Source organism: Phacochoerus africanus, chromosome 4 (assembly GCF_016906955.1).
Source record: "Phacochoerus africanus isolate WHEZ1 chromosome 4, ROS_Pafr_v1, whole genome shotgun sequence".
Taxonomy (NCBI): Eukaryota; Metazoa; Chordata; class Mammalia; order Artiodactyla; family Suidae; genus Phacochoerus; species Phacochoerus africanus.
The window spans coordinates 3115334-3142366 of record NC_062547.1 but is presented as its reverse complement, the minus strand read 5'-3'; the positions used below and the strand labels follow the sequence as shown (position 1 = coordinate 3142366).

At 54.1% G+C, this 27033-nt stretch overlaps 1 protein-coding gene across 5 annotated transcripts in view; it reads left to right on the top strand.

The window, feature by feature from the left end:
• PPFIA1 (PTPRF interacting protein alpha 1) overlaps positions 1-27033 on the top strand; it is an 88606-nt gene that overhangs the window by 14947 nt on the left and 46626 nt on the right. For all 5 annotated transcript variants that reach the window (XM_047775023.1, XM_047775022.1, XM_047775026.1 and 2 more), the window contains exons 3-9: positions 20642-20743; positions 21069-21233; positions 21900-21974; positions 22328-22429; positions 22624-22845; positions 25287-25433; positions 26778-26912. In XM_047775023.1, coding sequence (XP_047630979.1) covers positions 20642-20743; positions 21069-21233; positions 21900-21974; positions 22328-22429; positions 22624-22845; positions 25287-25433; positions 26778-26912 — 948 coding nt within the window. The remainder of the gene's footprint in view (positions 1-20641; positions 20744-21068; positions 21234-21899; positions 21975-22327; positions 22430-22623; positions 22846-25286; positions 25434-26777; positions 26913-27033) is intronic.

The window sequence follows — 27033 nt, the reverse complement described above, 5'->3', positions numbered from 1 at the left end:
CAGAGAGAAGCAGCAGAAAGAAGACTGTGTGGTTCCGTTCGAGCAGGTGGAGCATGTGGCCAGCGGTGCCGCTTTGCGGCCTGTGTCTGTTGGCGGGGGGCTTCCCTGGCAGAAGCTGCTCCCCACTCTCCAGCCTCACCTGGTGCCGTGTCCCACACCTCCATCTGGGTGGCTGTGGGGCCTCTGGAGTTCAGTGTGGGCCCAAACCATCCTTTCCCTCGTCCGTCCCCTCCTGAGAGGGCTGCAGTTTTCTGCCTTCCTAGTCAGGTGGGGGACAGCCTCGCCCCATCCTCCCAGCTCTCGGCCCCTGTCTCTCGGAGCCGCCGTGGGGGCCACTGGCGAGATCTGGCAGTCCCCTCCTTCCGCCAGGGTGACTCGAGGAGGGGTGGAGCCCGGAGGCCTCTCCGCCCCAGCCTGCCGAGGTGTAGGCAGTTCCTTGCAGGCAGGCGGTGTGTTTTCCAGCAGCTTCTTTGTCAGTAGGCTGTTCTCTCGGAGAAGCAGACCCTCCTCCCCGACCGGTCTGCTGCCTCGAGCTCCTCATGGCAGCTGCTGTCGAGTAACCTGCAGCGAAGTCTTCTGCTGAACCAGTTTTGCCCTGTGTGTAAGATTCTCAAAAGTGCTTACATTCTGACGGAGCAGTTCCATTTCTGCTAAGGAAGTGGTTCTTAGCCGGAGGGAGCCTGTGCCTGATGGTGTTCACCCTAACAGCTGATACCACTCACTCTCTTTACTGGTGGGACGTGAGAAGAGCAGCACGTGCCAGCCCCAGACCGTTTTAAAGCCGAGTTCCCGTCGTGGTTCAGCGGTAACAAACCCGACTAGGATGCACAAGGATGCGGGTTCGATCCCTGGCCCTGCCCCGTGGGCTAACGGATCCAGCATTGCCATGAGCTGTGGTATAGGTCGCAGACTCCGCTCGGATCTCGTGTGGCTGTGGCTGGGGTGTAGGCCAGTGGCTGCAGCTTCCATTGGACCCCTAGCCTGGGAACCTGTATGGAGTCTTGGCCCTGGGGGGAAAAAAAAGAAAGAAACCATTTTAAAGTATGAATACCGTGTAGCGTGCACTCCACGGGGGTTTAACGTCTCCCACATTGCCTCCCAGCCGTACCTCATTTCCCCCGTTTTGGGCATCGCTTTGGGGGGGAACCATTTCTGGTGTTCTTGGGGTGGGGTGGGCTCACTGGCTCAGGGCTGGTTGCAGACCCCTCTTTGACACCCTCCCTCAGGACTCTGTGCAGGGCCATGGGCAGCCTGCCGGCACCCCCCCCCCCCGCCCCCCCGTGACCTTCCTGGTCTCTGAGGATCCCCAGAGCTCCTGGGAGTTGACCTTCCCCTTGTGCTCCTGCCAGATCGCGTCTGGCTTCCCCAGCTCCGCCCCCTGTGAAGAGCGTCCCTCCTGTTCTGTCTCAGTCACTGGACCTGGGAGGGCATTTACTCCGTGTGGTAGTCAGTTGTCTTCATGCTTCCATGGATGCTCGTCTTGTCCCCTTGGAAAGGCTCCTGTGCCCCTTGTGGGGGACCTGTCAATCTCTGAGTGTGCCTTTGTTTCCTGGCACAGAAGTTTGTCCCAGGCCCACTTTGTGTTTTTCCTGACCCAGATCCGAAGTCATCCCTCTGAAGAGCCTGGATTCCTTGTTGTGGGAGTGATTTGGGAACCAGCATCTGGGGCCAGGCGTGCTCATTGCCCCCGGGTTAGATCTTCTCGGCCCTTCTAGGGGACAGGGCTGGACAAAAACATTTCGTTCAAAAACCCCTGGATTTCATATTGATATTTCCTTGCCAAATTAAAACGGAATCTTCCTCCTTAATCCTTAATTAATGTTATGTTTCTTGCCTTCTGCTGTTTCTTTTGGCCACATCTGCAGCATGCGGAAATTCCTGGGCCAGGGATGGAACCTGTGCTACAGCAGTGTCAACGCCGGATCCTCAACCTGCTGCTGAACTCCAGGGAATTCCATGCACTGACGGTTCTGATTTCTGATGATAGTAGCATTATTTTCTTTATCCTGTGATGTACATAAAATCGTTACAGCATTTTAATACCATATTACTACAGTTATCCTACTGAATGAAGTTGTAGGATTTCTTTGCAATTCTTTTGGGTCTTAGAATAAGTGTATCTTTTATATATAACTTTTTTTTTTCCCTTTTTTGGTCCCTGAGGCATATGGAGTTCCCAGGCCAGGAATCAGATTCGAGTCCCAGTTGCGACTTATGCTGTAGCTGTAGCCATGCTGGATCCTTAACCCCCTGAGCGAGGCCAGGGATCACACCCACAACCTCACGGTTCCTAGTCGGATTTGTTTCCGCTGCACCACGACAGGCACTCCACTAGTTGAGTTCTTAACCTGCTGAGCTACAACGGGAACGTCTTAAGAGTTAATTTTTTTCAATCACATAAAGCATTTACAGGGTTCAGAAATCAGAACTGTAGAAAAAGCTATTCTCAAAAATCTTGCTCTTCTGTCCCTGCCCCACCCGCCCCTCCTAAGCGGCGTGACCGTGTGACCTGGTTGGCATGTGACCTGGGTTGTCTGTTATCCTGAAGCGGTCAGCACCATCGCCCCTGTTCACTGTCAGAAATGAAGCACAGCTTGGGGTTTGTGGGCGCTGCCAGCGCTAATTAGAAATGTGCACAGAATGTGTCCACTTTGTAGGTTTTTTCTCTGGAGCCAGAAGTGAACTCTTGGCCGAGTTCTGTAGGCTTGGATTGTGGTTCCTTGGCAGGGAAGGTCCACCCGGAGAATTCTCACTCTTGGCTTGAGGAGTCTCATTCTTATTCTGAGCAGGAAATTTCATTTTACTCTGAAAATAAATGTGGGAGCTTGAAGCATAGCTTAACATCGCCAGGTTTTTCTGCGTTGCACACGGGCTGATTATCCCTCCTGCCTGTGTCATCTTAAACCCCTGCCAGTGGGAACGTGAGCACTGGGTTCGTGTGGCGGCACGTGAAGTCACCGCACCGTCCGCGCGAAGGTTTAAGTTCTGCTTGGGATTGATCACATTTCTGAGCCGTCGGCACCCTGAAATCTCAGGGTGCGCTTAAGAAGCTCGGTCTGCTTCTCCCCACCTTGAAAATATGAACCACAGCTCAAGGCCCGTGCCCTGTGTCCCTGAAGCGAAGCAGGTGTGTCAGGGGAGACCGTCGCAGGCAGTCTGAGGAGCACTGCGACTGGTGTGGCGTGTTTATTTTCATGCACATTAAGATCTGAAGGACTTCAGTGGTGACTGAGTGTGGAATCCAGCTGAAGTGAGTCTGTGTAGAATTTTCCCTTGCTGTCTTGTGGCTCAGCTCTGCTGCCTCCGCCCAGGGCGCTCACGGAACAGGGGCTGTCCGCAAGCTGGTGTTCCGTCCCGTGCTGTCGGAAGGCATGTCACCCACAAACCGTGAGCGTGTCTCTGGCCTCCGGCAGACAGAGTGACCCAACGGCGAGCTGGGAAGCGGGCCCATGGGTGTGCACCCCTCTCCCGCTTGGGCCTGTCTCTGTCCCAGGGCGGGACTCGGGGGCCAGCCTGCCTCTGTTCCCTTTGTCAGTGGTCTCGCAGAGAGGGGCCTTGAGCGCTCTCATCAGTCGGGACGGTAACTCTTGGCTTTTACTCAGCAAATACTTAGTGCATGTCTCCTTGTGTGAGGCCCTGTCCAGGGGCTGTGTAGACAGATGTCTAGGGGATTAGATGAGATAAGAGCCAACGTTTACTTCCTCTCAGGCTCTTTGTGTGAATTCTCTCACTGAGGCCTCGTGAAGATGCTGTGGAGGCTACTTTAAACAGTGCTAGAGAGCAGGGCGCTACTCTGTACCCATTTTATGGAGGAAGAAATGGAGGCCTGGGGAGGTTTGGGAGCTCCTCGGAGTCCAGTGGAGCATGAATGGTAGTCATTGTTTGCACCCAGGCAGTCTGGCTCCAGGCCTCTTCCTCCTGGCGGGAAAGCATGGGGCAGGCAGGGTGCCCGAGGCGCGCAGGCGAGGGGTGGTCCTGGGTGCCAGTGTGAGGATCTCCGTGTCCAGGTGGCTCTGCCTTTGAGCATCAGGGCAGCCACATGTGTGCCGGCGCCTGCAGGGGGACGTGGGGCAGTGCCCGGTGCTCAGCCCGGCGCCTGGCGCACAGCGGGGCGTCATGGGTCCAGTGGATGCCTTCTCACCGCCTTCATCTGCTTTCTCCGATGTCCAGAATCTTTCAAAAGCCACCTCTTCTTAGACGTCTAATTCTATCTCTGACTGTTCTTTCGGCTTTTTCACTCGATTGATCCAGGATGTTTAGCATTTCTCTTGTTTTCTTCCTTCTCCCCAGTGCCTAACGAGGGGGTTCAGTGTGGTCTGGCTGTCAGGCCTCAGAGCGCCTGTGTCCCCACCTGCCTTCTGTCAGCCAGCTCTTGGCTTGTGGCGCAATCGAAATTCACTAACCTGTGATTGCAACAGTGTTTCATTTTTGTTTTTGTTTTTTTGGCCTCCCCAGGGCATAAGGGGTTCCAGACCAGGGATCAGATCCACAACGCCAGATCCCCAACCCACTGTGCCAGGCCAGGGACTGAACCTGCGTCCTAGTGCTCCCAAGACGCCATTGACCCTGTTGCATCACAGCAGGGACTTCTGCAACAGTATTTTTAAGATAACTCTAGACACATCACTCCTGCAGTAAATAAGAAAAAAAGCTGTGGCAGTGGCAGGAGGCAGGCAAGGGGGCTGGTGCTTCCAGCGCCTCCTCTGGGTCACGTGCTCTTCCTCATGGGCACACCATCCCCAGCCATAGGAAGGGGGCTCCGAGGCGGGGTGGCCAAAACGTGGACAGTTGAAGAAAGCAGTGTGGTGGTTGCTCAGGTGGCAGATGGTGAGGCCACTTCCTGGCTGCGATTCTCGGGGACAGGTGCCACGTTCAGCTCTCCTCTGCCCAACTCCCGCTTGAGAGAGGAAATAAGACAGTAAATAAAGACTGAAGTCAGGTGTTGGGATTTTCTCCCCGCCAGCGCTCCGGTCTCGTCACTGCCTTTTGTCGTGTGTGTTCCTGTTCCTGACGGTCACCCTCCATTTCAGGGAGAATGTTTCACAGACCAGAAGCGATGCCTTTTTGGGGTGTGGGGCCTGAACCACCTGGGCGGTGGGAAGGCCGTGCGGGAGAAGCGGTGGGCGGTTAGAACAAAGGGTTTGAGTTGGGAAGAATGTACATTCCAGGGCTGTTTTCTGTGCAAGCCGTGGAAATAGTTGGTCTCAAAAAGCTGAACAATGAATTAAGAGATTGCTCAAAAGCGCATTCCTGCCGATGCTTCTGTGTGCTTTGTGCAGACCTGGAGGTTTGGCACTTTGCTTTTTGCTTCCCGGCTGTGTTGATAACAGCTATTAATGACTGTTATTAAAAGGGCCGGGTGCTGCCCAGCAGTGAGGCGTTTTCTGGTGTGCCTGAAAGTGTTAACACAGGAGCCGTTGGATGAAGCCACTTCCAGGCCAGCGCATCACCCTGCCGCTCAGGCGCTCTCATTGCACGCCTGCCTCGGGGAGCTGGACTCCTCGGCGTCTGCTTGGAACGCGTGTTTTCCTGTGCCTGGAGCCCTACCGCTCATTGGGAGGTTTACAGTGAGACCCCCCGAGACCCACTGACACGCAGAATCCTCACTTCAGGCAGCCGACAACTGTCGGTAGCCGGAGGGGGCCCGCGCCTCCCTCTGCATTTCCTGCGCTCTCTGGCAGGGTTGGGGTCTGTCTTCCTCACACGGGGAGAGCCTCTGTGGGAAGAAGAATCGAGGCAGAGGAAGCCCCGGCCGTCCCAAGGGAGAGGGATGCGGGTACTTGCATTGGGACGAAGCATCGTGCTGGCGACGAGGAGACGTATTCACATCCTGGCCTTTTGCCCCCTTTCTGTGGTCCTCACGGAGACTTGCTGGCTTCCGTGGGCTCAGCTGTCCCTTCTTGAAGGTGACTGCCAGGTCCGTGCCCTCAGCCCCGAGCTTTGTCCTGTGCTGTCGATGCAGCCAGGGGACGTCCTGCTGCGTCTCGTGTCCAGGGTTGTGCTGTGCCCCCGCCGTGCTCGGCTGCTTGCCCCCAGCCCCCACGGCCCCCCAGGCTGGCCCCGCATCACCTGTCCTTCCTCCCTCACGCTCCTCCGTCCGGCTCCTCGCCGTCCTCGCTGTCTCTCCTGTCCCGTGGTTATTTTCTTTGGTGTTCTGGTGTCCTCGCTCGGGTCCTGCCTGGCTTTCACAGCTCCTTTTCTGGCTCTCTTCAGCTTTCCCACACTTTTCCTCTATAAATACCCCTTCGCTCCAGCCAAATCCGTCTGCCCACTCTGCTCCCTTCCCTTAGGGCTTGGCCTTCTCCTGAAATGCCTTTCCCACCCCTTCTCATCCAAACCCCACCTGTCTCTCAAGGCCAAGGTCGACCCATGAGGTGTGCTCTCACCACCTCCCCTTCCTGCGGGGATTCAGGGTCTGTCCCGTCTCAGGAGAAGAGGTCTGATGCCTGGCGCTGGTTTTACTTTTTATTCCTTTTATCTTTCCTCCAGTTTTAAAAGTGCCAACGGCTTAAAGAAAAACCCAGGTGGGAGTTCCCGTTGTGGCACGGCAGAAATGAATCCTACTAGGATCCATGAGGATACAGATGCAGGTTTGATCCCTGGCCTCGCTCAGTGGGTTGAGGATCTGGCATTGCTGTGGCTGTGGTGTAGGTCGCAGACGCGGCTTGGATCTGCTGTTACTGTGGCTGCGGTGCAGGCCGGCAGCTGTAGCTCCTATTCGACCCCTAGCCTGGGAACCTCCCTGTGCCGCCGGTGCGGCCCTAAAAAGCAAAAAAAGAAAAACACAGATGAAGTAGTAGGATCAGGTGTATGTCAAGGTCATCCTGAGGGGGCAGAAGAAATCTCCAAAAGAGATCCCAGGGGGTGTGGCCGCCCCTTTCCTTCCACTTGGTGACGGTGACGGTGACGGTGGCGGAGTTACTGGTTGACTCTAACAGTCGCTTCCTTTTTGTTAACTGCTGACTGATTTCTTCTTTTCCACCCAGTCTCTTTCCCCCACCCAGCCTGTTTCAAGTCTTAGATCCTCTGCTTCCTCACTGAGGTTCTCATCGCAGCCGAGCTATTTTCCTTCTGAGAATGCTTTGTCATCTTTAAAATAGGGATACTTCAGATGTCCCGGTGTTGTAGGTGGCTTTGGTGAGAACCAAAGTGCAGCATCCACTACAGGGAGTTCCCATTGTGGCTCAGCGGGTTAAGAATCCAGCTAGTATCCATGAGGACATGGGTTTGATCCCTAGCCTCTCACTGGGTTAAAGATCCGGTGTTGCCGTGAGCTGTGGTGTAGGTCAAAGACGTGGCCCTGATCCTGCGTTGCTGTGGCTCTGGTGCAGGCCGGCAGCTGCAGCTCCCATTTGACCCCAGCCTGGGAACCTCCGTATGCCACGGGTATGGCTCTAAACTGGAAAAAAAAAAAAATCACATCCACTCCAGGAGCCTGCGCAGAGCACACATTTGTGAAAGAGTGGCGTCTGTCTGCAGACCCCCTAACTCCCCCTCAGCGCAGCTGGTCGGGACGGGGTAACTCAGCCTGCGTGCGGACTTGGCTTTGGTGTTTTCCATACTGTCTTCCCTGAAGATAACATAACGTCTGTATTGGGGTCCTGAGTCCCGAGCCACTTATTAACCAAGTGACCTTTGTGCTTCACTAACCTGCCTGGGCCTGTGTTCTCATTTGTGAAATGGGTCATCATGTGTGCCTCAGTGGGTGGCTGAGAATGAATGTGATGAAACAAATGAAAATACTTTGGAAAGTACAAAGCATTGAACACAGAAAAGGTATTGCCATTACTGTGGACATCTTACCTGAGCACCTGACATAGTCCTCAGACATTTTTGCTGTTGTTCAGTAAATTATTTGTCCAAACTACTAAGAGGTCTACTCGTACTTTTTTTTGGCCACACTTGCAACATGCGGAAGTTCTTAGGCTAGAATCGAACCTGCACCACAGCTGTGACAACGCCGGATCCAGGCTACTCATTCTTTTTCTTTCTTTCTTTTGGCTGCATTCGTAGCACATGGACGCTCCCGGGTCACGGATCAAATCCAAGCTGCAGCAGAGACAATGTCGGATCCTCAACCACTACGCCATAGTGGGAACTCCCAGACTTGTCATTCTTTTTTTTTTTTTTTGTCTTTTTTAGGGCCGCTCCCGAGGCATATGGAGGTTCCCAGGCTAGGGGTCTAATTGGAGCTGTAGCCTCAGGCCTGTGCTGGAGCCACAGCAACTTGGGATCCAAGCCGCATCTGTGACGTACACCACAGCTCACGGCAACACCGAATCCTTAACCCACTGAGCGAGGCCAGGGATCGAACCCGCCACCTTGTGGTTCTTAGTCGGATTTGTTTCCGCTGCACCACGACAGGAACTCCAGACTTTTCATTCTTAAGCTTGTATTTCTACGTGCTAAGCTTAATAGAGCCACAGAGACCATCCCTGACGCAGTGCCTTCAGTCATACTCTGTACCTAGGCCTGTGAGTCGCTGACGTATTGTCTTATTAAATCAGAGGGTAAAACTCTTAGAACAGAGGGCTCTTGTCAGACTGGCTTGCAAGTCGGGAGTACCCAGACCCTGAGAGATAAGGACCACACAGCGGTAACACTTCCTGTCGAGGGGGGGGGGGGTTCTTACCGCCTGCTGCTGGCAAGCTTGCACTTTGCCTGACTTGGCCAGGGCTCTGGCTTTTACCAGTGAGGGCCGCGCCTTCCCCCGCGTGGACTGCCCATGAAGGGGCGTGGGAGGCCTGGGAGAGCCTTGACTCAGAGCCTGTGGGAAAGGTGGGGCCGGGCGGCAGGTGAGGGGGAAGGATGGCGAGCCGGGTGTGCGGCAGTGACACGGCGTGGGAACGGGTCCCTGGCAAGGGGACGTTGGGCGGGGAGGCGGGGTGGGAGGGGGATGGTGGCCTGAGGCCTCGAGGGTCGGCTCGTGGGAAAGTGGGGACCGGGGGCGGGGCGGGGTCTGACCAGGCTTCTCGTGGAAGGATCGTGATGGACGGGCAGGGTCTGGACAGGCAGTGGGCAGCCCTGCAGGCAGCCGAGGCACAAACACTTCCTTTGCTGACAATACTCTCTTTATCTGTGTCATTTCCACTCGTCGGCTCCGTGGGCTTCCAGGAGGCAGTGTCATTCTTGAAAACTGCAGGTCAGAGAATCGAAAGCCTTTTTCAGGTTCTCTTGTACGTGCTACTTTCAGCCTTAGCTCTGTGGCCCTAAGCACTGCAGCCATTCGGTTCCTTGGACTTGTCAGTAGAACTTCCAGAAGTGCTGTGGATGTAGCTGTAGATACTCAGAGACTGCTCATTCTTAAGTTTGTTTCTTTGCTTTTGGCTGTGCCTGTGGTGTGTGGAAGTTCCCGGGCCAGGGATTGAACCCTGGCTGCAGTTGCAGCCTGCACCACAGCGGCGGCAACACTGGGTCCTCAACCCGCTGCGCCACACAGGAACTTCCCTTCGACTTGGATTTCTGTCACGCAGCCTGACGCAGCCACACGGGGAAGCCCTGGGGAAGCACGTTCTGTTGCAGTTTTGTACCTAGACCCTTGCTTCACTCCGAGATGCCTGTCTTCTGTCTGGTGCGTGCAAAGCCACGCCCTTGGCCTCCTGTGCGCTGTGCCTTGTGCTTTCCGTCAGGGTTTCCCCACGCGCGTCGAATACCGGCCCAGGTCCCCGTCGCTGTGTCTGCGGTCCCTTCAGAGCCGTGCTGTAGCTTGGAGCGCAGCCAGCTGCAGCGGCAGGTGCGTGTCAGGGCGCTGCTCTTGGGGAGCACCTGCCAGGACCGTCACGGGCCGTCTCAGGACAGCAGGGGAGGCCCCGTCGTAGGAGCTGTCTGTGCAGTATTGTTTGCCGGCACCCAAGAGGGCCTGGGACACCTGGGTTCTGAGTTAATAAGAGCCATGAAGTAAATTCACAGAGGCTTGATGACACAAGGAAAAGAGTTGATGGGGGCTTTCAGGTTTTGTTTAGGGGGTGGGGGTAGGATTAAGGTCGTACTAGGAGGGAATGACAAGCCTAAAATACCCTAAAATTGTAGCGAAGTCAGAGAAACCTGTCGCACACCGTCAGCTTTGTCAGGAGCGCTGCTAACCTGTGAACCACAGGCAGCCCTGAGTGGTGCCAGGCAGCCGGTGTGACGTTTCGCTAGGGGAGGGGGGGTCGGCGCGCTGGGCTCCCTCACGGAGGCTCCTCCTCAAATTCAGGGCACCCCCCCATCACAGCACTTCTAAACACTCATTTGTCCCGTGTTTTGTTGGTGCCAACCTCGGTCCCGGGGCGTGGCAGTGTGGGTGCCGAAGCGGTGACTGCCTCGTGCCCGCAGCTGGAGCGTGCGGGCTGCCCGGGTGGTGCTTGGTGTCTGTAGCCCCCAAATGGCTCACCAAAAGGCGAGCTGCCCTTGTCGCAGCAAGGGGGACAGCAGCAGGTGAGGATCTCGCAGAGACGTTTTAAATCCATGTGGCGTGATTGGAGGTAGGATGTAAGCATATTAGCTATGGGAACTTTGCATGCGACTAGATGAGTAGTTTTATCTGTCACTTTATTTTCGTGCGTGTGTAGGACGGAGCCCGAGGCAGAGCTGGCTGTCAGATGTACATTCCTGAAAGTGTATGTTACAGCGGCCAAGAGACTTGGCCGTCGTCTTAGTATCTTAATAAGAAAGTAGGGGAATTGCATTTCACTTGCATTTTAATTGGCTTAGATTTGGACATATGTACTATATATGTAATGTTTAAATAAAATGAATAGTTTGGACATTAAGCTAAATAATCGTAGGTTTATCAACTGTTGTATAGTAGCATAATATTTTCTTCTCTCCTTTTTTGCCACGGGAAGGTTAGAAAAGGCCAAGATTCTAAATGGAGAAACTGTGGTGACGTTTGAACCAATAAAATGCCTTTTTTTTTTTTTTTTTTGGCAACTAATGATTTATGTTTAAAAAGTAGGCGGACGAGGAGTTCCCGTCGTGGCGCGGTGGTTAACGAATCCGACTAGGAACCATGAGGTTGCGGGTTCGGACTCTGCCCTTGCTCAGTGGGTTAGGGATCCGGCATTGCCATGAGCTGTGGTGTAGTTTGCAGACGCGGCTCGGATCCTGCGTTCCTGTGGCTCTGGCATAGGCCAGTGGCTACAGCTCCAATTGGACCCCTAGCCTGGGAATCTCCATATGCCGTGGGAGCGGCCCTAGAAAAAGCAAAGAGACAAAAAAAAAAAAAAAAAGTAGGTGGATGTTCCTGTTGTGGTTAAGAACCTGCTGTAGTCTCCGTGAGGTTGTGGGTTTGATCCCTGGCCTTGCTCAGTGGGTTAAGCATCCAGCATTGCCCCAAGCTGAGGCGTAGGTTGCAGATGCGTCTCGGATCTGGTGTGGCTGTGGCTGTGGCCTAGGCCAGCAGCTGCAGCTCCATCTTGGCCCCTAGCCTATGTTGCAGGTGTGGCCATAAAAAGGGCAAAAAAAAGGTAGTGAGGGAGTCCTCACCCTGCATTGGGCTATAAAGGTGGCCGTGCGAACGGAACCTGTTCCGAGGAAGCTGTCTCACCATCGGTTGCGGTGGTTGTGATGGTTGGCGGTCTTTACCTTGGTTTTGTTTTTTTAATTTGGTCCGGACATCAAAATCCTGTGTTATGAAACGTACGAAGAAATGACTAAAGCAGTGAAACTAATATTTATTTAGTACACTAATCTATAACACTCAAAAGATTGAGAATTAAATCGCAAAGCTCTCTGACCCAGCACGTCTCTTCGTAGGTGTGCGCCTCAGAGCAGTCCACTTGATCCTTTGAATAAAACTTTTAAGTTGTAGTCGGTGCTATCGTACAACTCGTTTAAAAATGTATCTAGGCGTTCCCGTCAGGATGCAGCAGATTAAGGACTCAGCGTTGTCTCTGTGAGGACGCAGGTTTGATCCCTGGCCTCACTCAGTGGGTTAAGGATCCGGTGTGGATGTGGTGTAGGCCTGCGGCCGCAGCTCTGATTCAACCCCTGGCTTGGTAAGTTCCATGTGCCGCAGGTGTGTCCCTAAAAAGAAAAATAAATAAATAAATAAAACCCTACCTGAATCACATGATTTGAGGAAGTCAGTGTGACACTCTAATTGTAATGTGAAGTAAGTTTTAAAATTAGTTTACAGTAAAATATTTTGTCGTGTAAATGTTAGGCCATGTCTGCCCGAGAAGAGCCAAGTCCGATAGAGGTCTGTGCTTCTGCCGAGGAGGGGCTGAGTCTGGGAGAAGGTGGTCAGAAGCTGTTCCGTAGGAAGACACGGGAACGGGAAAATGTACCAGGACGGGTGGAACAGCCGTCTCACTGGTATCCGGTCGCCAGCAGCCCCGACGTGAGGATCGTGTGTCATTCGTGTGCCCGATCGTCGAGTGAGGAAACGAGGGCTTGGGTAGCCTCGCGGGAGCTGAGCCTTCGCTGCGAGAGGAACCCCAGCCCCGCGCCTGGTCGGGGGGTCCGGGGAGCCGGGGCGTGCGGGGAGCTGCTGCCTTGCGCTCCCACCGGGGCCCGGGTGGGCACCCGGCCTCCAGCCTCCACGTGCGGCGGCATTTGTGTGACAGGCGGCAGAGGACGGAGGAGGGGCCAAAGGAGAACATCGGCACCGAAGTTTAGCAGACCCAGGGCGGCCGGACTGCAGGGACCGCGTTGGCGCGGAGCCGCCCGAGGCGTGACGCCGGCCGCGCCGCGTGCGTCGAGGTCCCGGTGCCTCCGCCGCCGCAGCCTCGCATCGCCCGCAGGTGCGCTCGGCGCGGGTGCGAGACGGCACGTGGCCGGGGTTGTTTCTGCCGGGTTACCTGTGGCAGAAGGGTGACACCCAAACGTTAACGCCCATCGGCAGGCGAATAGTCGTGGTTCGCGGCCGCTGCAGCCTTGAAATCGCAAGAGGACCTCAGGAATGGGTGCGTGTTACGTCCTTAGCTGAGGAAAAGCAGGGGGCGACGGACGTGTCTGTGGGTTTGTGTGTGTGTGTGTGTAAAACTCCGGATGAGCGAGAACCTGTACCTTTAAAATTACCTACCGTGTGGAAGAGCGCACGGCGCTGGAAGGGAGACTTTTCTTCTATAAAGCCTTGTTGCTCTTTTAAAACAATACATTTTTTGAAAGTTTGTGTAAAAGCAGCTCTGTCCTAAGCCCCCTTCCATTGCTGCTGCTGCTACTGTTTTTGTAAAGGTTTGTTACAGCCGAAGATCTCTGTGGGAACAGGGATTTTACCTGCTCTAGGGAGGGTTGAGGCTGCCGAGGTCAGACAGGCAGGTTCTGGTCTCATACTTGACAGTTTCTGTGTGATTCAGTAATCTCTTGGCACATGTATAGATCTGTGAAGTGAGCTATTTGAAAATGAAAAGTATTTTTTACGGCAGTAGCATGAGCAGTGCCAAAACCCACATTGCCTCTTTATTGGGAGGTTTGAAACATATAAACTGGCTGTTAATGTACTTCATATCGTGTTTTCCTTTTATTTTCTAGTGTTTTTGTATTTTCTAGTGTTTTTTTTGGTCTTTTCTAGGGCCGCCCCCACGGCATATGGAGGTTCCCAGGCCAGGGGTCCAGTCGGAGCTGTAACCACCAGCCTACACCCCAGCCACAGCAACGCGGGATCCGAGCCTCCTCTGTGACCTACACCACAGCTCACGGCAACGCCAGGTCCTTAACACACTGAGCGATGCCAGGGATCGAATCAGCATCCTCATGGTTCCTAGTCAGATTCGTTAACCGCTGCACCACGATGGGAACTCCTTATTTTCCAGTGTTTTAGAATTCAGAAGGTACTCATTCCTGTTGAAATGAAGGATTTCTGCCGTTATTTCTTTATTTGTTTGTTTTTAATTTCATTGGTTGATTCTCCCCTGACCCCCAGGCTTAGTTTTAAAATTTTAATTAGAATGTTTTTGCCTGTGAATATTTCACTAACATATGCTTGCTTCTGAAATATATGAGATATGCATTCATACTCTCATATTTTAAGGTTATCTTGAAATGTACACGTGAGTTCATACTTCAGATCAGCTTGACTGATTATAAGAAGTTATGCGTGTTCGATTATAAGTTATGCGTGTTTGATTATAAGAAGCTATGCGTGTTTGATTATAAGAAGTTATGCGTGTTTAAATCCTGAAACGCTAATGGCACTGCAGAGCATTTTTGTTTGCTCTGTAGCAGGAGAGGAAGAGAAGGAATTCGAGATTGAAATTGTGACTTTGGGGGAAAGGATTTCTGCACAAGATACGTTCACTTGGACAGTCTGTATTCTCCTCATGTCCTATTGTTTTAACATTGTTTAGAAAGGAAAAAAGGGAGTTCCCGTCGTGGCACAGCAGAAACGAATCTGACTAGGAACCATGAGGCTGCGGGTTCAATCCCTGGCCTCGTCCAATGGGTTAAGGATCCAGCGTTGCCATGAGCTGTGGTGTAGGTTGCAGACGCGGCTCAGATCTGGCGAGGCTGGGGCTGGGGCTGTGGCTGTGGCTGGCAGCTACAGCTCCGATTGGACCCCTAGCCTGGGAACCTCCATATGCCGTGGGTGTGGCCCTAAAAAGACAAAAGACAAAAAAAAAGAAAGAAAGAAAGGAAAAAAGAAGTGAGGACTGGTCTTTTTTTTTTTTTTTTAAACAAAATGAATGTACGTATTTTAAAATTGAAATTAAAAAGGAGTATAAATGAAAAAGACTCATTTCCAGCCTGCTTTTCTACCACAGTGGAAGATCCGCATTAGCAGGTTGATAGGCAGCCATCTATACTTTATCTTGGGTACGAATAAAAAATACACACGAGGTTGGAGTGCCCGTTGTGGCGCAGCGGAAATGAATCCGACTAGTATCCGTGAGGATGCGGGTTCAGTCCCTGGCCTTGCTCATTGCGTTGGGTCCTGCGTTGCTGTGGCTGTGGTGTAGGCCGGCAGTTGTATCTCTGATTTGACCCTAGCCTATGAACCTCCTCAGTGCGGCTCTAAAAAAAGCAAAAAAAAAAAAAAATAGATGCAAGTTTGTATTTGCTTTTAACCAAATTGAGGTCACATTGAAATAGTTTTTTAGATTCAGAGTATAATCTTGATTACTTAATTGCCAAATGCTAAGACCGAAGGTAAGCTTTGTATCTGTTCTTAGAAACAAGAAAAAAAAAAAAAAGAAACAAGAAAAAGAAATCAGATATGTTGCACCTTTTAAACTGCTTATGCCTTGAACTTTGTTGCTCACAAATAGTGATTGAAAATCCACTGCTTTTGCCTCCACGGCTTTAAATGAGTAGTGAGCTGCTAGGTCAAAGTATGCAAAGATGTCCAGTTTGCCTTTCTTCTTTCTGAGTGTCCCTCTGTCCTTCTCCCTTCATTAGGTCCCAGTACAATAGATAGTGTATACATCGCCTTTCTAGGCATGCTTTTAATCAAAACGTCGGGGTTTCAAACATATGAGTTGCTAATTCATTTTAATATATAAACTTCCAATTTTCTCTCTATTCAAATAGAAGACTGAGGCAAATAGATTCCACTGCCAGAAGATAATCAGACCAGTTCTGTAAGTCAGCTTCTCGGGTGTTCGTCTTGGTTTTGCTAAAAATTAGGCCCCACTTCTATTCTTTATTATGCTCCATGTCCCTACTTTGAGAGGACGAAAACTTTTTCCCGCCAGTGAAGCGTCCTTCTTGTTTCTGCAGAAGGTTCCTGAGAATAATGAAAAGTAACTAGACCTGTAACACAGGATGGTCAGGTAAGGGCCCGGGACGAGGGCAGGAGCAGGCAGGGCAGGAGACCAAGTGAGGGCGGGGCGGCCAGACCCTGCTGCTTCCCCCTCGGCCTCCTGCGCTGGCTGGGGAGAGAGCGCCACCGTCGCTTTGGGATCCAAATGGCATCTGGCCCATAGGACTTCATGTAACATTGGCTCGATTGTGGACTTGGATCAGCAATACCTGGTTTAGGAGTTCCCACTGTGGCACGGGGGGTTACGGGTCCAGCGTTGTCTCTCTGGTGGTTGTGGTTTGATCCCTGGCCCAGCGCATGGGTTTAGGATCTGACAAAATGGTGCAGCCAAAAAAAAAAGAAAGAAAAAGATTTCAATGATTGTTGTATCTATTCAGTCGCAAAATACTTTAAACTCTAATTAGAGTAAATAGAATATCACTTTAAACTAGTAGTATATTTGGTTTACAGCATTTTTTAAAACTTTTTTTTTCTAAAGAGAAAAAATCGTAGGTGCTGGCAGATTCCTGTCATGGTCCTAGAGTAGATCCTTTATTGCGCATATTTGGGGTTTGTTCAGGCTGTGCTATTCTTTTCTGCAATGATGATACAAACACAGTGCACATAAGACCATACTTTTGGAATCTTAAACTTTGGAATTTCCTGTCTAATGTTTATCTAAACTCCTAAGTTTAAATTTGCTTTGATACATTTTCAGTTGAATTCTTTTGAGCAAAGAGAAAGGTTTTTAAGGAGTAAAAATAGTTGGGAGGTTCTAAAAATTTGTTTTCTCCCTAAAGCACTGTATCAGAATGGTTTTGACTGTTGCATTTATTTTAACACTTATAATTAGCCAGAATGATGGGAATTAAATATTCTCTTAATTGGTGAGTGAAGACAGTTCGGAGCTCTTAGGAAGAACTTACGGGGACTTTGTGTGAGGAAGACAGAGGGTTGCTTGTGGTGATGAAATTCAGTGGTAAAGGAAAAGTGAGGTGCTGAGCACGTGGAAAAGGCTCGTGTGTGAGTGGCAGTGGGGTTGCTGGTGGTCCTTTCTGTTTCCGAGGTCGGTGAGCCTGAGCTGCCACCCGTTCCTCGCGGCTCCCGCCCCCGCCACAGACTTCCAGTGTCCACCTGCTGCACTTGGACTAGGTGTTTCATTTAAAGGCAGTGACCTTTGCTCGTAGTAGGTAGTAAGAAAACAGAACATTGATGTCCAGGCCTCCTGGGGCTTTCAGCCTGCGACCGTACCACCTCGGGGTCCCTCACCCTCTGGGGTCCCGTGGTCTGTTATCATCACAACCTCAGGAGCCCTTCAGCACCCTCCCCCCTTCTCACTTCATCTGCTGACCGAGCAGAAACCTGCTCCGGGCAACTGCACTCTCCGTCCATATGCATCACCGAAGGCCCCCCAGTTGTGTTGCTGGCATCCCCCCCTTGCCAGATGGCTGCTTCCTTCCTTTTCCTCCTGCCCTCCCTTCAACTCTACGCAAAGGCGCCTGTTTTCTCAGGGATGTTGGAAGACATTAGAAGAGGACTCGCATAAAGCCCTGCCACACCTGTTTGTCTGGCCCCGAGCCCGTGTATTCGTCGGGCTTTCTTTTCTCTGGGGGTGGACTATGCCGCCAGGAAAGGTGCCCTCTGCACACGGGGTGGGTCCTCTGCCAGCACTTCTGCTGTCAGCGTCAGCCTGAGAGCATCTGTCTCACCTGCAGCAGGACCACCCACATCTTGAACCGCTGCCCTGTTTCTCTTCTACCCTTGACTGCAAAGCTCCTCCGGAGACCCTGTGCACTCACTGCTGTCCTCCCCCCTGCCCCGTCCTGCAGAGCCCTGTCCAGCCGGGCTTTCGGCCCTGCCAGGGCTCCCAGACTGCTGCGGGCAGGTCACCATGTCCACCCCTGCCAGCAGCCATTGACACTGTTGGTCGTTCCTCCTGGGAGCCCTCGACGCACCCCCCCACCCCCAGCCTCCCCCAGCCTCCCTTGCTGGAGCCTCTCATTTCCCAGCCGCCCGCGTGGCGTCAGCTTATCATAGGGCTTGAGCCTCCCCTCTCGTTTCCCACACTTGGGGCCTGTTGCTGTGCGTGGATGGAGGCTGATAGCCACCTCGGCCGGCCTCCCCGAGGACTCCAGACTGGGTACCGCAGCTCTGTACCTGAGCCTGCCACCCAAATACCTTAGAACGTCTCAAATGAAGCTTGTCTGGAACGGGGCTCTTAGAGCGCCCATAGGCATCCCCGTCTCAGAAGTGGTGACTGTCCTGCAGAAATCCATGGCGCCATCCTCGGCCGTCCTCTCGGGTCTGTCGGACCTGTCAGCACATCCTGCGGGCTCTGCTCTTAGACATGTCTAGGGCCCACCTCCTTGTCTTGCCCACGGTGTCACTGTGCCTGGCTGGTCTCCCCACTTCTGCCTCACCTTCTCAGGCTCTTGTGGGAACAGCCTCCAGAGGATCCTTAGAAAACTGGTGACAGGCACAGCAGGTGCGCCTGGGACACTTGTGTCTCGTCTTTGGTGCGCTCCGTCTCCGATCTTGGTCTCAGTTCAGACCCTCACGTCCCTCGGAGGTTCTTGCTGGTTTCTCACTCCTCCTCGCCTCCTCCAGCCCAGCCTCTGCGCTGCTCCCGGGGCTCCTGCTGGCTGGCAGACGCATTTTGAGCACATCCGTTGTGCCGGGCACTGCCTGAGACTGAGAGCAGATTTGCCCGCTCCCTGTCTGCAGACACACAGGTCCCAGAGCCTCCCAGATGCAGCCCAGCCTCCTTACGGGGTTTGCAGGGCCTTCAGAGCCTAGCCTCCGCCCACTCGCAGCCGCCCCAACCCCTTCTTGCGGACACCCTGTTCCTCCATCCGGCGCCTGTGCTGGCGGGAGAGGCCGCCAGCTGGATGCCCGCTCCTCCTTGCACCCACTGCAGGTGCCGTCCTGTCAGCAAACCTTTGCACCAACCGCCCGCCTCCGGTCACTGCCGATTTCCACTCCACTTGGCCAGTAGCCAGCGCCACTCCCCCGGAGCGCGGGCCACCCCAGGGTCGGTGCCGGCTCGCCTGCCTGTTCTCTAGGGACACCTGAGGAGGGGCCCGGCGTCCTCTCTGGTCCGCGAGGCCGGGTGTGCGACCAACCACTTCTGGCGGAACGGTGACTTCCAGTTAGGGTGACAGCGAGAGCCCAGCAGGGAAAAGGTAACTTTAAACAGAGGAGCAAATAAACCACAAAACAGAGCCGGTCCCCGAGAGAGGAACACCCTGTGGCGGAGAAACGGGCAGCGAGCGTGGCCAACGGGAGCTGGCCGCATTCCTGCGGCGGCGGCACTCGGAGACGGAGCTACAGTCGGCCGTGGGGTCAGACCTGCACTCAGACCCACCCTTGAGCTGGGGTTAGATGAGGCTTCCCCACCGAAGGCCCCTGTGCAGGAGGTTGTGGGCGCAGGGGGTAGAAAGCAGAGCCCGCATAAGGCCCGGTTCTCTGCAGGGTCCGCAGTGGGACCCAGCCGCGGGGCCCAAGTCGCCATGGACGCGTCGTTCTGGCCTGGGGCTTGGGTGGCTCAGAGGGGCACCCGCCGGATGCTGGACAGAGGGTCGGCACTGACAGCGTCACTGCCGCCTCCTCGGAGCGAGCTGCCTCCCGGCTCCCGCAGCACCGAGGCGACTTCCCAGAGCCAGCACCTCGGAGCGGTGCCGCCACGCTGCCGGAAGTTCCTGGCAGAGCTGTCGCCATAACTGTGTTTGAGATGCTTAAACATTCATGAAGAGCAGCCAGAAATTATAAAACAAAACCAGACAAGAATGCAACGAGAGCCGGAGGGCCTGGCCAGAACCAGTTTGAAATCCAGTAAATGAAAAGGACATAGAATGATCAGCTTTGGACTGGACACAGCCAAAATCTAGTGCATTGGCGTGTTCTTCACAAACGTGACCCCGGTTGCAGTACGAGGGACACCGTGGCCAAACCGGAGTCCGAGGCCCAAGCGCAGGCGGGCCTGGGGCCAGCCCTGCCTCTGCCTGACCCTCACGGCGGTCCCTGTCTCTCAGCCTGCACTGGTCCGAGTCAGGCTCTCTTTCACCTGCAAAGGAAGGCTTTTGCTGCCCCCAGAGCTCAGCAGTTGGGTGGATGTGTGCATCTGACAGTCCCCCGGAGCTGCTGACCAGAGGCCGTGTGAATGGATCAGGGTGTTGGATAGAGTTCACGCTGCCTGTCGGGGAGGAAGCTCCGCCACTCACGGGGGCGGGCGGCACAGATGCACTTGCTGGGAGGACTCGGAGCGGGGACACGGCCCTCTTGCCTCCAGCCCCCACAGCTTCCCAGCCATGAGCTGCGCCCGGGGCCTGCCCGGCCTCGCAGGTGTATCAGCCTGGACAGGTGCTTCATCAGGTTTGAAGACACACGGCATTGTTTCCACCCAGCGTCTCTGGGGCCCTTTGTGCTCACAGGTCTGCACTGAATGCTCACGTCCAGAGTCGTTCGCCTTCTTCAGCTGACTCCTCTTCTCAGGAGCAGCCCGTTGCCACAGAGCGGTCTCCGTGCATGTCTGTGTAAATTGTGGTAAAATATATATCATGTCAATTGACCATTTTAACCAGTTTATGAATGGCGGGGTGACGTCAGTGAAGTCAGACTAACGGACTGGCCTTGGGGACACTCCAGATCTGGGGCACATGTCTGTGAGTCATTTAAAAATATCTTTCTCCCCTTGGATGTCAGCGTTTCTGTTCCGGAGAGTATCTCGGACTTCCCTGGATCTGAGGAGGCGGGCGTGGATCCCCGGCCCGCCCCCGCACGCGTGCGCCAGGGTCGGGGTGGAGAGTGAAGGCCGGGCCGAGGTGTGGTACCCGTGTGGCCTCAGGCTGGGCGTGGACGCCCCCCTCTCTGGAGGATCAGAGGTCGCACGTCCCCTGGCGCGAGTTGCCTCTGCGCAAGGACTGGAGAGGCTTGGCCAGGAGCAGGTCTTTAAAGAATCTCTCCTTCTGTCTTGTTTTCTAGGAGTTTGCAGCACTTACTAAAGAACTGAACGTGTGCAGGGAACAGCTGCTTGAGAGGGAAGAGGAGATCGCTGAGCTGAAAGCAGAGAGGAACAACACCAGGGTGAGTAGGGGTCTCACCGTCTGAGCACCTGCCGCTGGTGGGATGGCGCTGCTGTCCCCACACTCCAGACATGACCCGCTCGATGCTGGGTTTCTGCGCTTTCCCACTGAGCTGGCCGGGATGGGTCCGTGCAGCGTTCCCGTACCTTTGCCTCGAGTTTCTGATGAGAGCTGAAGGCATTTTGGCACCTGCGAGGGGGCTCTCTAGCGTGAGGCCGAACTGAAGGGATTCAGCCCTGCCTTCGCGCGGCTTCCGGCGGGAGCGAGGGGTTCTTCGCCCCAGACTCAGATGAGAGACCGCGGAGCTCTCTGCGCGTGTCTTGCAGCTGCTGCTGGAGCATCTGGAGTGCCTGGTCTCCCGGCACGAGCGGTCCCTCAGGATGACGGTGGTCAAGAGGCAGGCGCAGTCCCCAGCCGGCGTGTCCAGCGAGGTGGAGGTTCTCAAAGCACTGAAGTCGTTGTTTGAGCACCACAAGGCCCTGGACGAGAAGGTACCGGCCGCCGAGGGCGGGGCTTGAGGCGTGCACCTGTCCTGCCGTGAGGAGGACCGCGCCCGTGTTTAGCTCCGGTTGACTTTGCAGCTTCTTGAGTTCTTGTCAACAAACCGTTTCTCTAGGGAGGCAGAGCTCTGTATGGTTAAAGAGTGTTTGCTGGCGTTCATGTGTTAAGATGTTTCACATTCTCCACATCAACTTGCTGTTAAGAATTGAGTAATTAATTTATTTAGCGGGGATTTTTTCTCAAACTTTGAAGCTATTAACAAGCAGATCTTCTTGACGTTAAAATCCGTGAGCGGCCTGAAGGGTCGTTACTGTGTTTTACTCCACTAATGGTAGGTTAAGGGGACTGCACATTCAGAGTTAAATTAGGAGTGCCCACCGTGGCGCAGCAGAAACGAATCCGACCAGTGCCCATGAGGATGCGAGTTCGATCCCTGGCCTCGCTCAGCGGGTTAAGGATCCGGCGTTGCCATGAGCTGTGGTGTCGTTCGCAGACACGACTCGGACCCCACGTTGCTGTGGCTCGGGTGCAGGCTGGCAGCTGTAGCTCTGATTCAACCCCTAGTTTGGGAACCTCCATATGCCGGGGGTGCGGCCCTCAAAGAAAAAGAATGAACGTCTGTACACACACACTAACTCAAACTCTTGTGTTTTCAGGTGAGGGAGCGATTACGAGTAGCACTTGAAAGGTGTAGTTTGTTAGAAGAAGAATTAGGTGCCACACACAAAGAGGTGAGCTTGATAAGTCATCGTCATCTGAACTGAGGGTTCTTCGTTTGTGCTGCTTCGTTTTTAAGAAAGCCCGTAGGCTATAATCGTGCATGTTTGCCTTTCTAATCGAGGACAGCCCGTCTGGCCCCTTTGAGTGGCGAGGAAGTGAGACTTTTAGTCCAGAGTTGCAGAGCCCCCAGGCCCCGCTTGGCCGGTGGACGCCTGTCCTGACTTTAGTGAGCTGTGCGTTCAGCACGGTGCCATCACCCCCGCGTTGTCCCTCTAGTCAGTGCTCGCCGCGTGCAGCTGTCGTGCCAAGCGGAGTTTGCCTGTCTCTCCTGACTTCTTTCCTTTCTTTCAATGTTTTGGTTTAGCTAATGATTCTTAAAGAACAGAATAACCAGAAGAAAACACTTATGGACGGGGTGCTTGATGAAAACCACGAGCAGGAAGACACGCCGAGCGCCAATGGGAAGGTGAGTCAGCCCTGGGCCCCCTGTCAGGTCTCATCTCCCCGTCGGCCGGTGTTCGGGGCGGCCGCCTGAGCAGCCACGGGCGTCCAAGGCGCCCGCCGTGTGCACAGAGCCGGTTCCGACTCCGCGAGTCCCCGGGGCTGCTTTACGTCCTCCCTCACCAAACAAGGCTGTTGAAAGCCTCTTTGCCCCGCCAGCGGTCTTCCGACGGTTCTCTGAGCCACGAGGAGGACCTGGCCAAAGTGGTGGAGCTCCAGGAGGTCATAGACAAGCAGGCGAGGGAGCAGACCCAGATGAAGGAGCGCCTGGCAGCCCTCTCTGCGCGCGTGACCGAGCTGGAGGGGGACCTGGACACGGCCAGGAAGGACCTCATCAAGTCCGAGGAGGCGAACACCAGGCTGCAGCGGGACGTCCGCGAGGTGAGGGACGGCGACTGTCCGTGTCGTCGGGCGCGTGGCCGGGTTGGTGTGACCGCCGGCCTCTGGCTCTCGTGTAGGTGAGCGCAGGACCGAGCAGTGCGCGGAGGCCGTGACGGGCTGCGCCCGGGTCCGTGTCGAGGTCTTTAAAGGCAGCAGAGACCTGCGCCCGCTCCTCCCTGGCGCCAGACAGACCCGAAGCAGGGCCTCCCGCTGTGCTGCTGCTGTGAATGCGTAACGCCCTGGCCATGGACGCCTCGTTTCCGCAAGTTCTAGGCTGTCTGGATATGTTCTGGGTCCTCCCACCCGCCTGAGCGGGGGGCACACGGTCTCGCCGCGCGAGCTCTGGGTTGTCGAGGAGGGGTCGGCTGTCTTCTTGCCCTCTGCTGCCCTGCTCTGTGGAGGAATGTGTGAAACAGATGAAGAGCTCCCGTCACGGCAGCGCCCGCGCTGGGAATCCAGCTAGTGTCCATGAGGAGGCAGGTTTGATCCCTGGCCTCGCTCCGTGGGTTAAGGATCTGGCGTTGCCATGAGCTGTGGTGTAGGTCACAGACGAGGCTCGGATTCAGCATTGCTGTGGCTGTGGTGTGGGCCGGTGGCTGCACCTCCAGTTCAACCCCTAGCCTAGGAATTTCCATATGTTTCAGGTGCAGCTCTAAAAAGAAAAAAAAAAGAAAAAAAAAAAAGCAAATGAGTGCTTGGAGTTCCGAGGTGGCCTAGCAGTAAAGGATCTGGCATTGTCACTGCTGCGGCATGGGTTCTGTCCATGGCCTGGGAACTTCCACATGCCTTGAGCACAGCCAAACCTCTCCCCACCAAAAAAACCCCAAAACAGAAAAACCCAAATGAGTGCTAGATGCTGGCACCCCCTTCTGGCACTTTCACCCCTCCTTTGTAAACTGACAGCCCCCGGCCCCCTCATCCCTCCTCATGAGAGCTCCAGGAGAGCCCTTTTAAACGTGTGTGGAGGACACGCTTGCTCTCCGATTGGTAGCTTGGTGCGAGGAGTTTTGTGTAAGAATTCAAAACAAAAATATTTGCCTTTACTTTATAACCTGTTTATATTATTCTTGGGCAACAGTAGATTATGTGGCAGAGTTTACTATGTAGAGAACTTTGGAAAAAAGTTTTAAGACTTGTTACTTTTCCTATCAAGACTCGGCTAACCTTGGTTCCTTGGTGAACAGGGAGGGACCCGAAATGGACTTCTACCTGCGGGACGGGATTGCCCTAGCAGGAAGCTCTGGTCCTCGTTGCAGCATTCGATACTGTGTGATACAACTTAGCTGTCGGAGAATTCAGCTTTGGAGGGCTGCTTCCAACTACATTTGTTAATATTATCACTTGAGGAGTTCCCGTCGTGAACAGCGTCCCAACTGGGATCCATGAGGATGCGGGTTGGATCCCTGGCCTTGCGCAGTGGGTTAAGGATCCGGCGTTGTGTGAGCTGGGGTGTAGGTCGCAGATGCAGCTCAGATCTGGCGTTGCTGGGGCTGTGGTATAGGCCGGCAACAACAGCTCCGAATGGACCCCTAGCCTGGGAACCTCCATATGCTGCGGGCGTGGCCCTAAAAAGACAAGACAAGAAATATGTGTATCTTATTACTTGAACTTTGTGTTAATTGGATGATAATCTATCCAGCTTTTACCCAAGAAAACGAGACATCTGTCTCGCTGTTGTGTCTGTTGAGAGGTCACTCCCTGTTCTGGGAAAAGCCCACTTGTATCGTGAGGCAAAGAAAGTCCTGTCTTCATGGCAGAGCAGATGGCTTCAACTCCTGGAATTCTTGCGATAGTGGGATATTTTATTATTACTGTTGTTGTTGTCATCATTTTTTTTGGGGGGGGGTAACATGTAGAACAGGATAAGCTTGGTAAACTGAATGGCCAGACGTAGCGTTAAGATAGGTGAGCGCTGGGAGTTCCCGTCCTGGTGCAGCCGAAACGAATCCGACTAGGAACCATGAGGTTGCGGGTTTGATCCCTGGCCTTGATCAGTGGGTTAAGGATCCGGCGTTGCCGTGAGCTGTGGGGTAGGTCGCAGATGCGGCCTGGATCTGGTGTTGCTGTGGCTGTGGCTTAGGCCGGCAGCAACAGCTCCAATTAGACTCCAGCCTGGGGACCCTCCATGTGCCGCTGGCGTTCCCTCGTGGCCCGGCGGGTTCGGGATCTGGCGGCGTCACCGCGGCGGCTGCGGCCGTGGCTGTGGTAGAGGCTGGCTCTCTGGCGCGGAACATTCACTTGGTGTGTGTCGGTGACTGTGGAGGTGGGTGGGGGTCCTTTCGCGGTGCAGAAGGTCGGCATCTCCAGCAGTTTAATTTTGAGGGCACTCCTTTTGCGTGGGATTTGAAAATTAGGATTTCGTCCAGCTTTTTCCTCTTAAGTGTATCCGTGGGTTACGTATCAGTCACTTAACCTTTTCTCCTCTGAACTGCCTGACCCAGGCCATGGCCCAGAAGGAAGACATGGAGGAGAGAATCACTACTCTGGAGAAACGCTACCTCGCCGCACAGCGGGAAGCCACCTCTGTGCACGACCTCAACGATAAACTTGAAAATGAAATTGCAAATAAGGATTCTATGCATCGACAGGTAGTGGTGTTCATTGACCTCTGTCTGGCGTTTATTGATCACTAGTGAAAGTAAAGACCCTTTCCTGTGACTTTTCCTATTGGAAATGAAGTCTCAATGTAAAGTGTTTATGGTCGTAGGATGTTATGTTCAAAAGTGTGGGTGACGGCAATTTACAAGTTTTAACTAATTAATTATTTTGCCTTTTCTAGGGCCACTTCTGCCGCACATGGAGGTTCCCAGGCTAGAGGTCCACTCGGAGCTGTAGCCACCGGCCTCCACCAGAGCCACAGCAACGTGGGATCCAAGCCGCGTCTGCGACCTACACCGCAGCTCATGGCAGCGCCGGATCCTTCACCCGCTGAGCAAGGCCAGGGATCAAACCTGCAACCTGGTGGTTCCTAGTCAGATTCGTTAACCACTGAGCCATGACGGGAACTCCTACAAGTTTTAATTATTTAAGATTTGGTGTAGCTGTTTTATGGAGCTATGCTAGTGATTCTTCTGTTTTGCTTTAATTGAACATTAATCTGTTGCTTCTTAGCTTTTTTTTTTTTTTTTTTTTTTTTTAAGGCTGTCCCCTTGGCATATGGAAGTTCCCAGACTGGGGGTTGAATTGGAGCTATAGCTGCAGGCCTACACCACAGCCACAGCTACAGTGATGCAGGTTCTGAGCTTTGTCTGTGACCTGCACCACAGCTCACAGCAGCATCAGATCCTTCGCCCACTGAGCAAGGCTGGGGATGGAACCCGAATCCTCGTGGTTACTAGTCAGGTTCGTTTCCGCTGGGCCACAACGGGAACCACTGCTTCTCAGCATTTTTACCAAAAGAGCAGAGAGTGGCAAAGAATTTCAAGGCAGCTGGCCGCCTGTTAGCAGCTGGATCCGTGTGATAGACGGTAGACTGAGAAACGTGGTCCGAGTAAGGTTTGCTAAGCCGCCCTTGCTCCTGTTTCTGTGTGACCTCAGACAGTCAAGAGTTAACAGGAAAACCAAGGCCGGTCTCTCGAAGTCCATCATCAGGGACTCCCGGTGGCCTAGTGGTTGGGGATCTGGCCTTGTCACTGCTGGGGCACAGGTTCCACCCCAGACCCAGGGACCTCTGCGTACCGCAGGCACGGCCGAAAAAAGAAAGAAAAAGCCTTCTCTGGCGACACCTAGGAAAAGCACACGCTCTGGCAAGAGGGGTTTTGCACGTCGAAACCCAGCCCGTGAGGGTGGGTGCGTCGTCCTTCCCCCCGGAGAGAAAGGCGTGACCCTGGAGCGGCTGCCCCAGCGGTTGCGCTCCGTCCCATCCCTGCCTTTAGACGTTCCAGTTCCTTAAATGCGTGGCCTGGTTTGGATGCTTTGCTCTCATTCCGTAGACGGAGGATAAGAACCGCCAGTTGCAAGAGCGCCTGGAGCTGGCGGAGCAGAAGCTGCAGCAGACCCTGCGCAAGGCGGAGACGCTGCCCGAGGTGGAGGCCGAGCTGGCGCAGCGCGTGGCCGCGCTCTCTAAGGTGCGCCTTGAGGGGGGCCTGTCGGGGTGCGTTCGCAGTGTCCTCCCCGCCGCGCCGCGCAGCCGCCGGGGAGCGCGGCTCTTCCTCGTGCTCTTTCACCTGCTGCGAGCGGGACACGCTC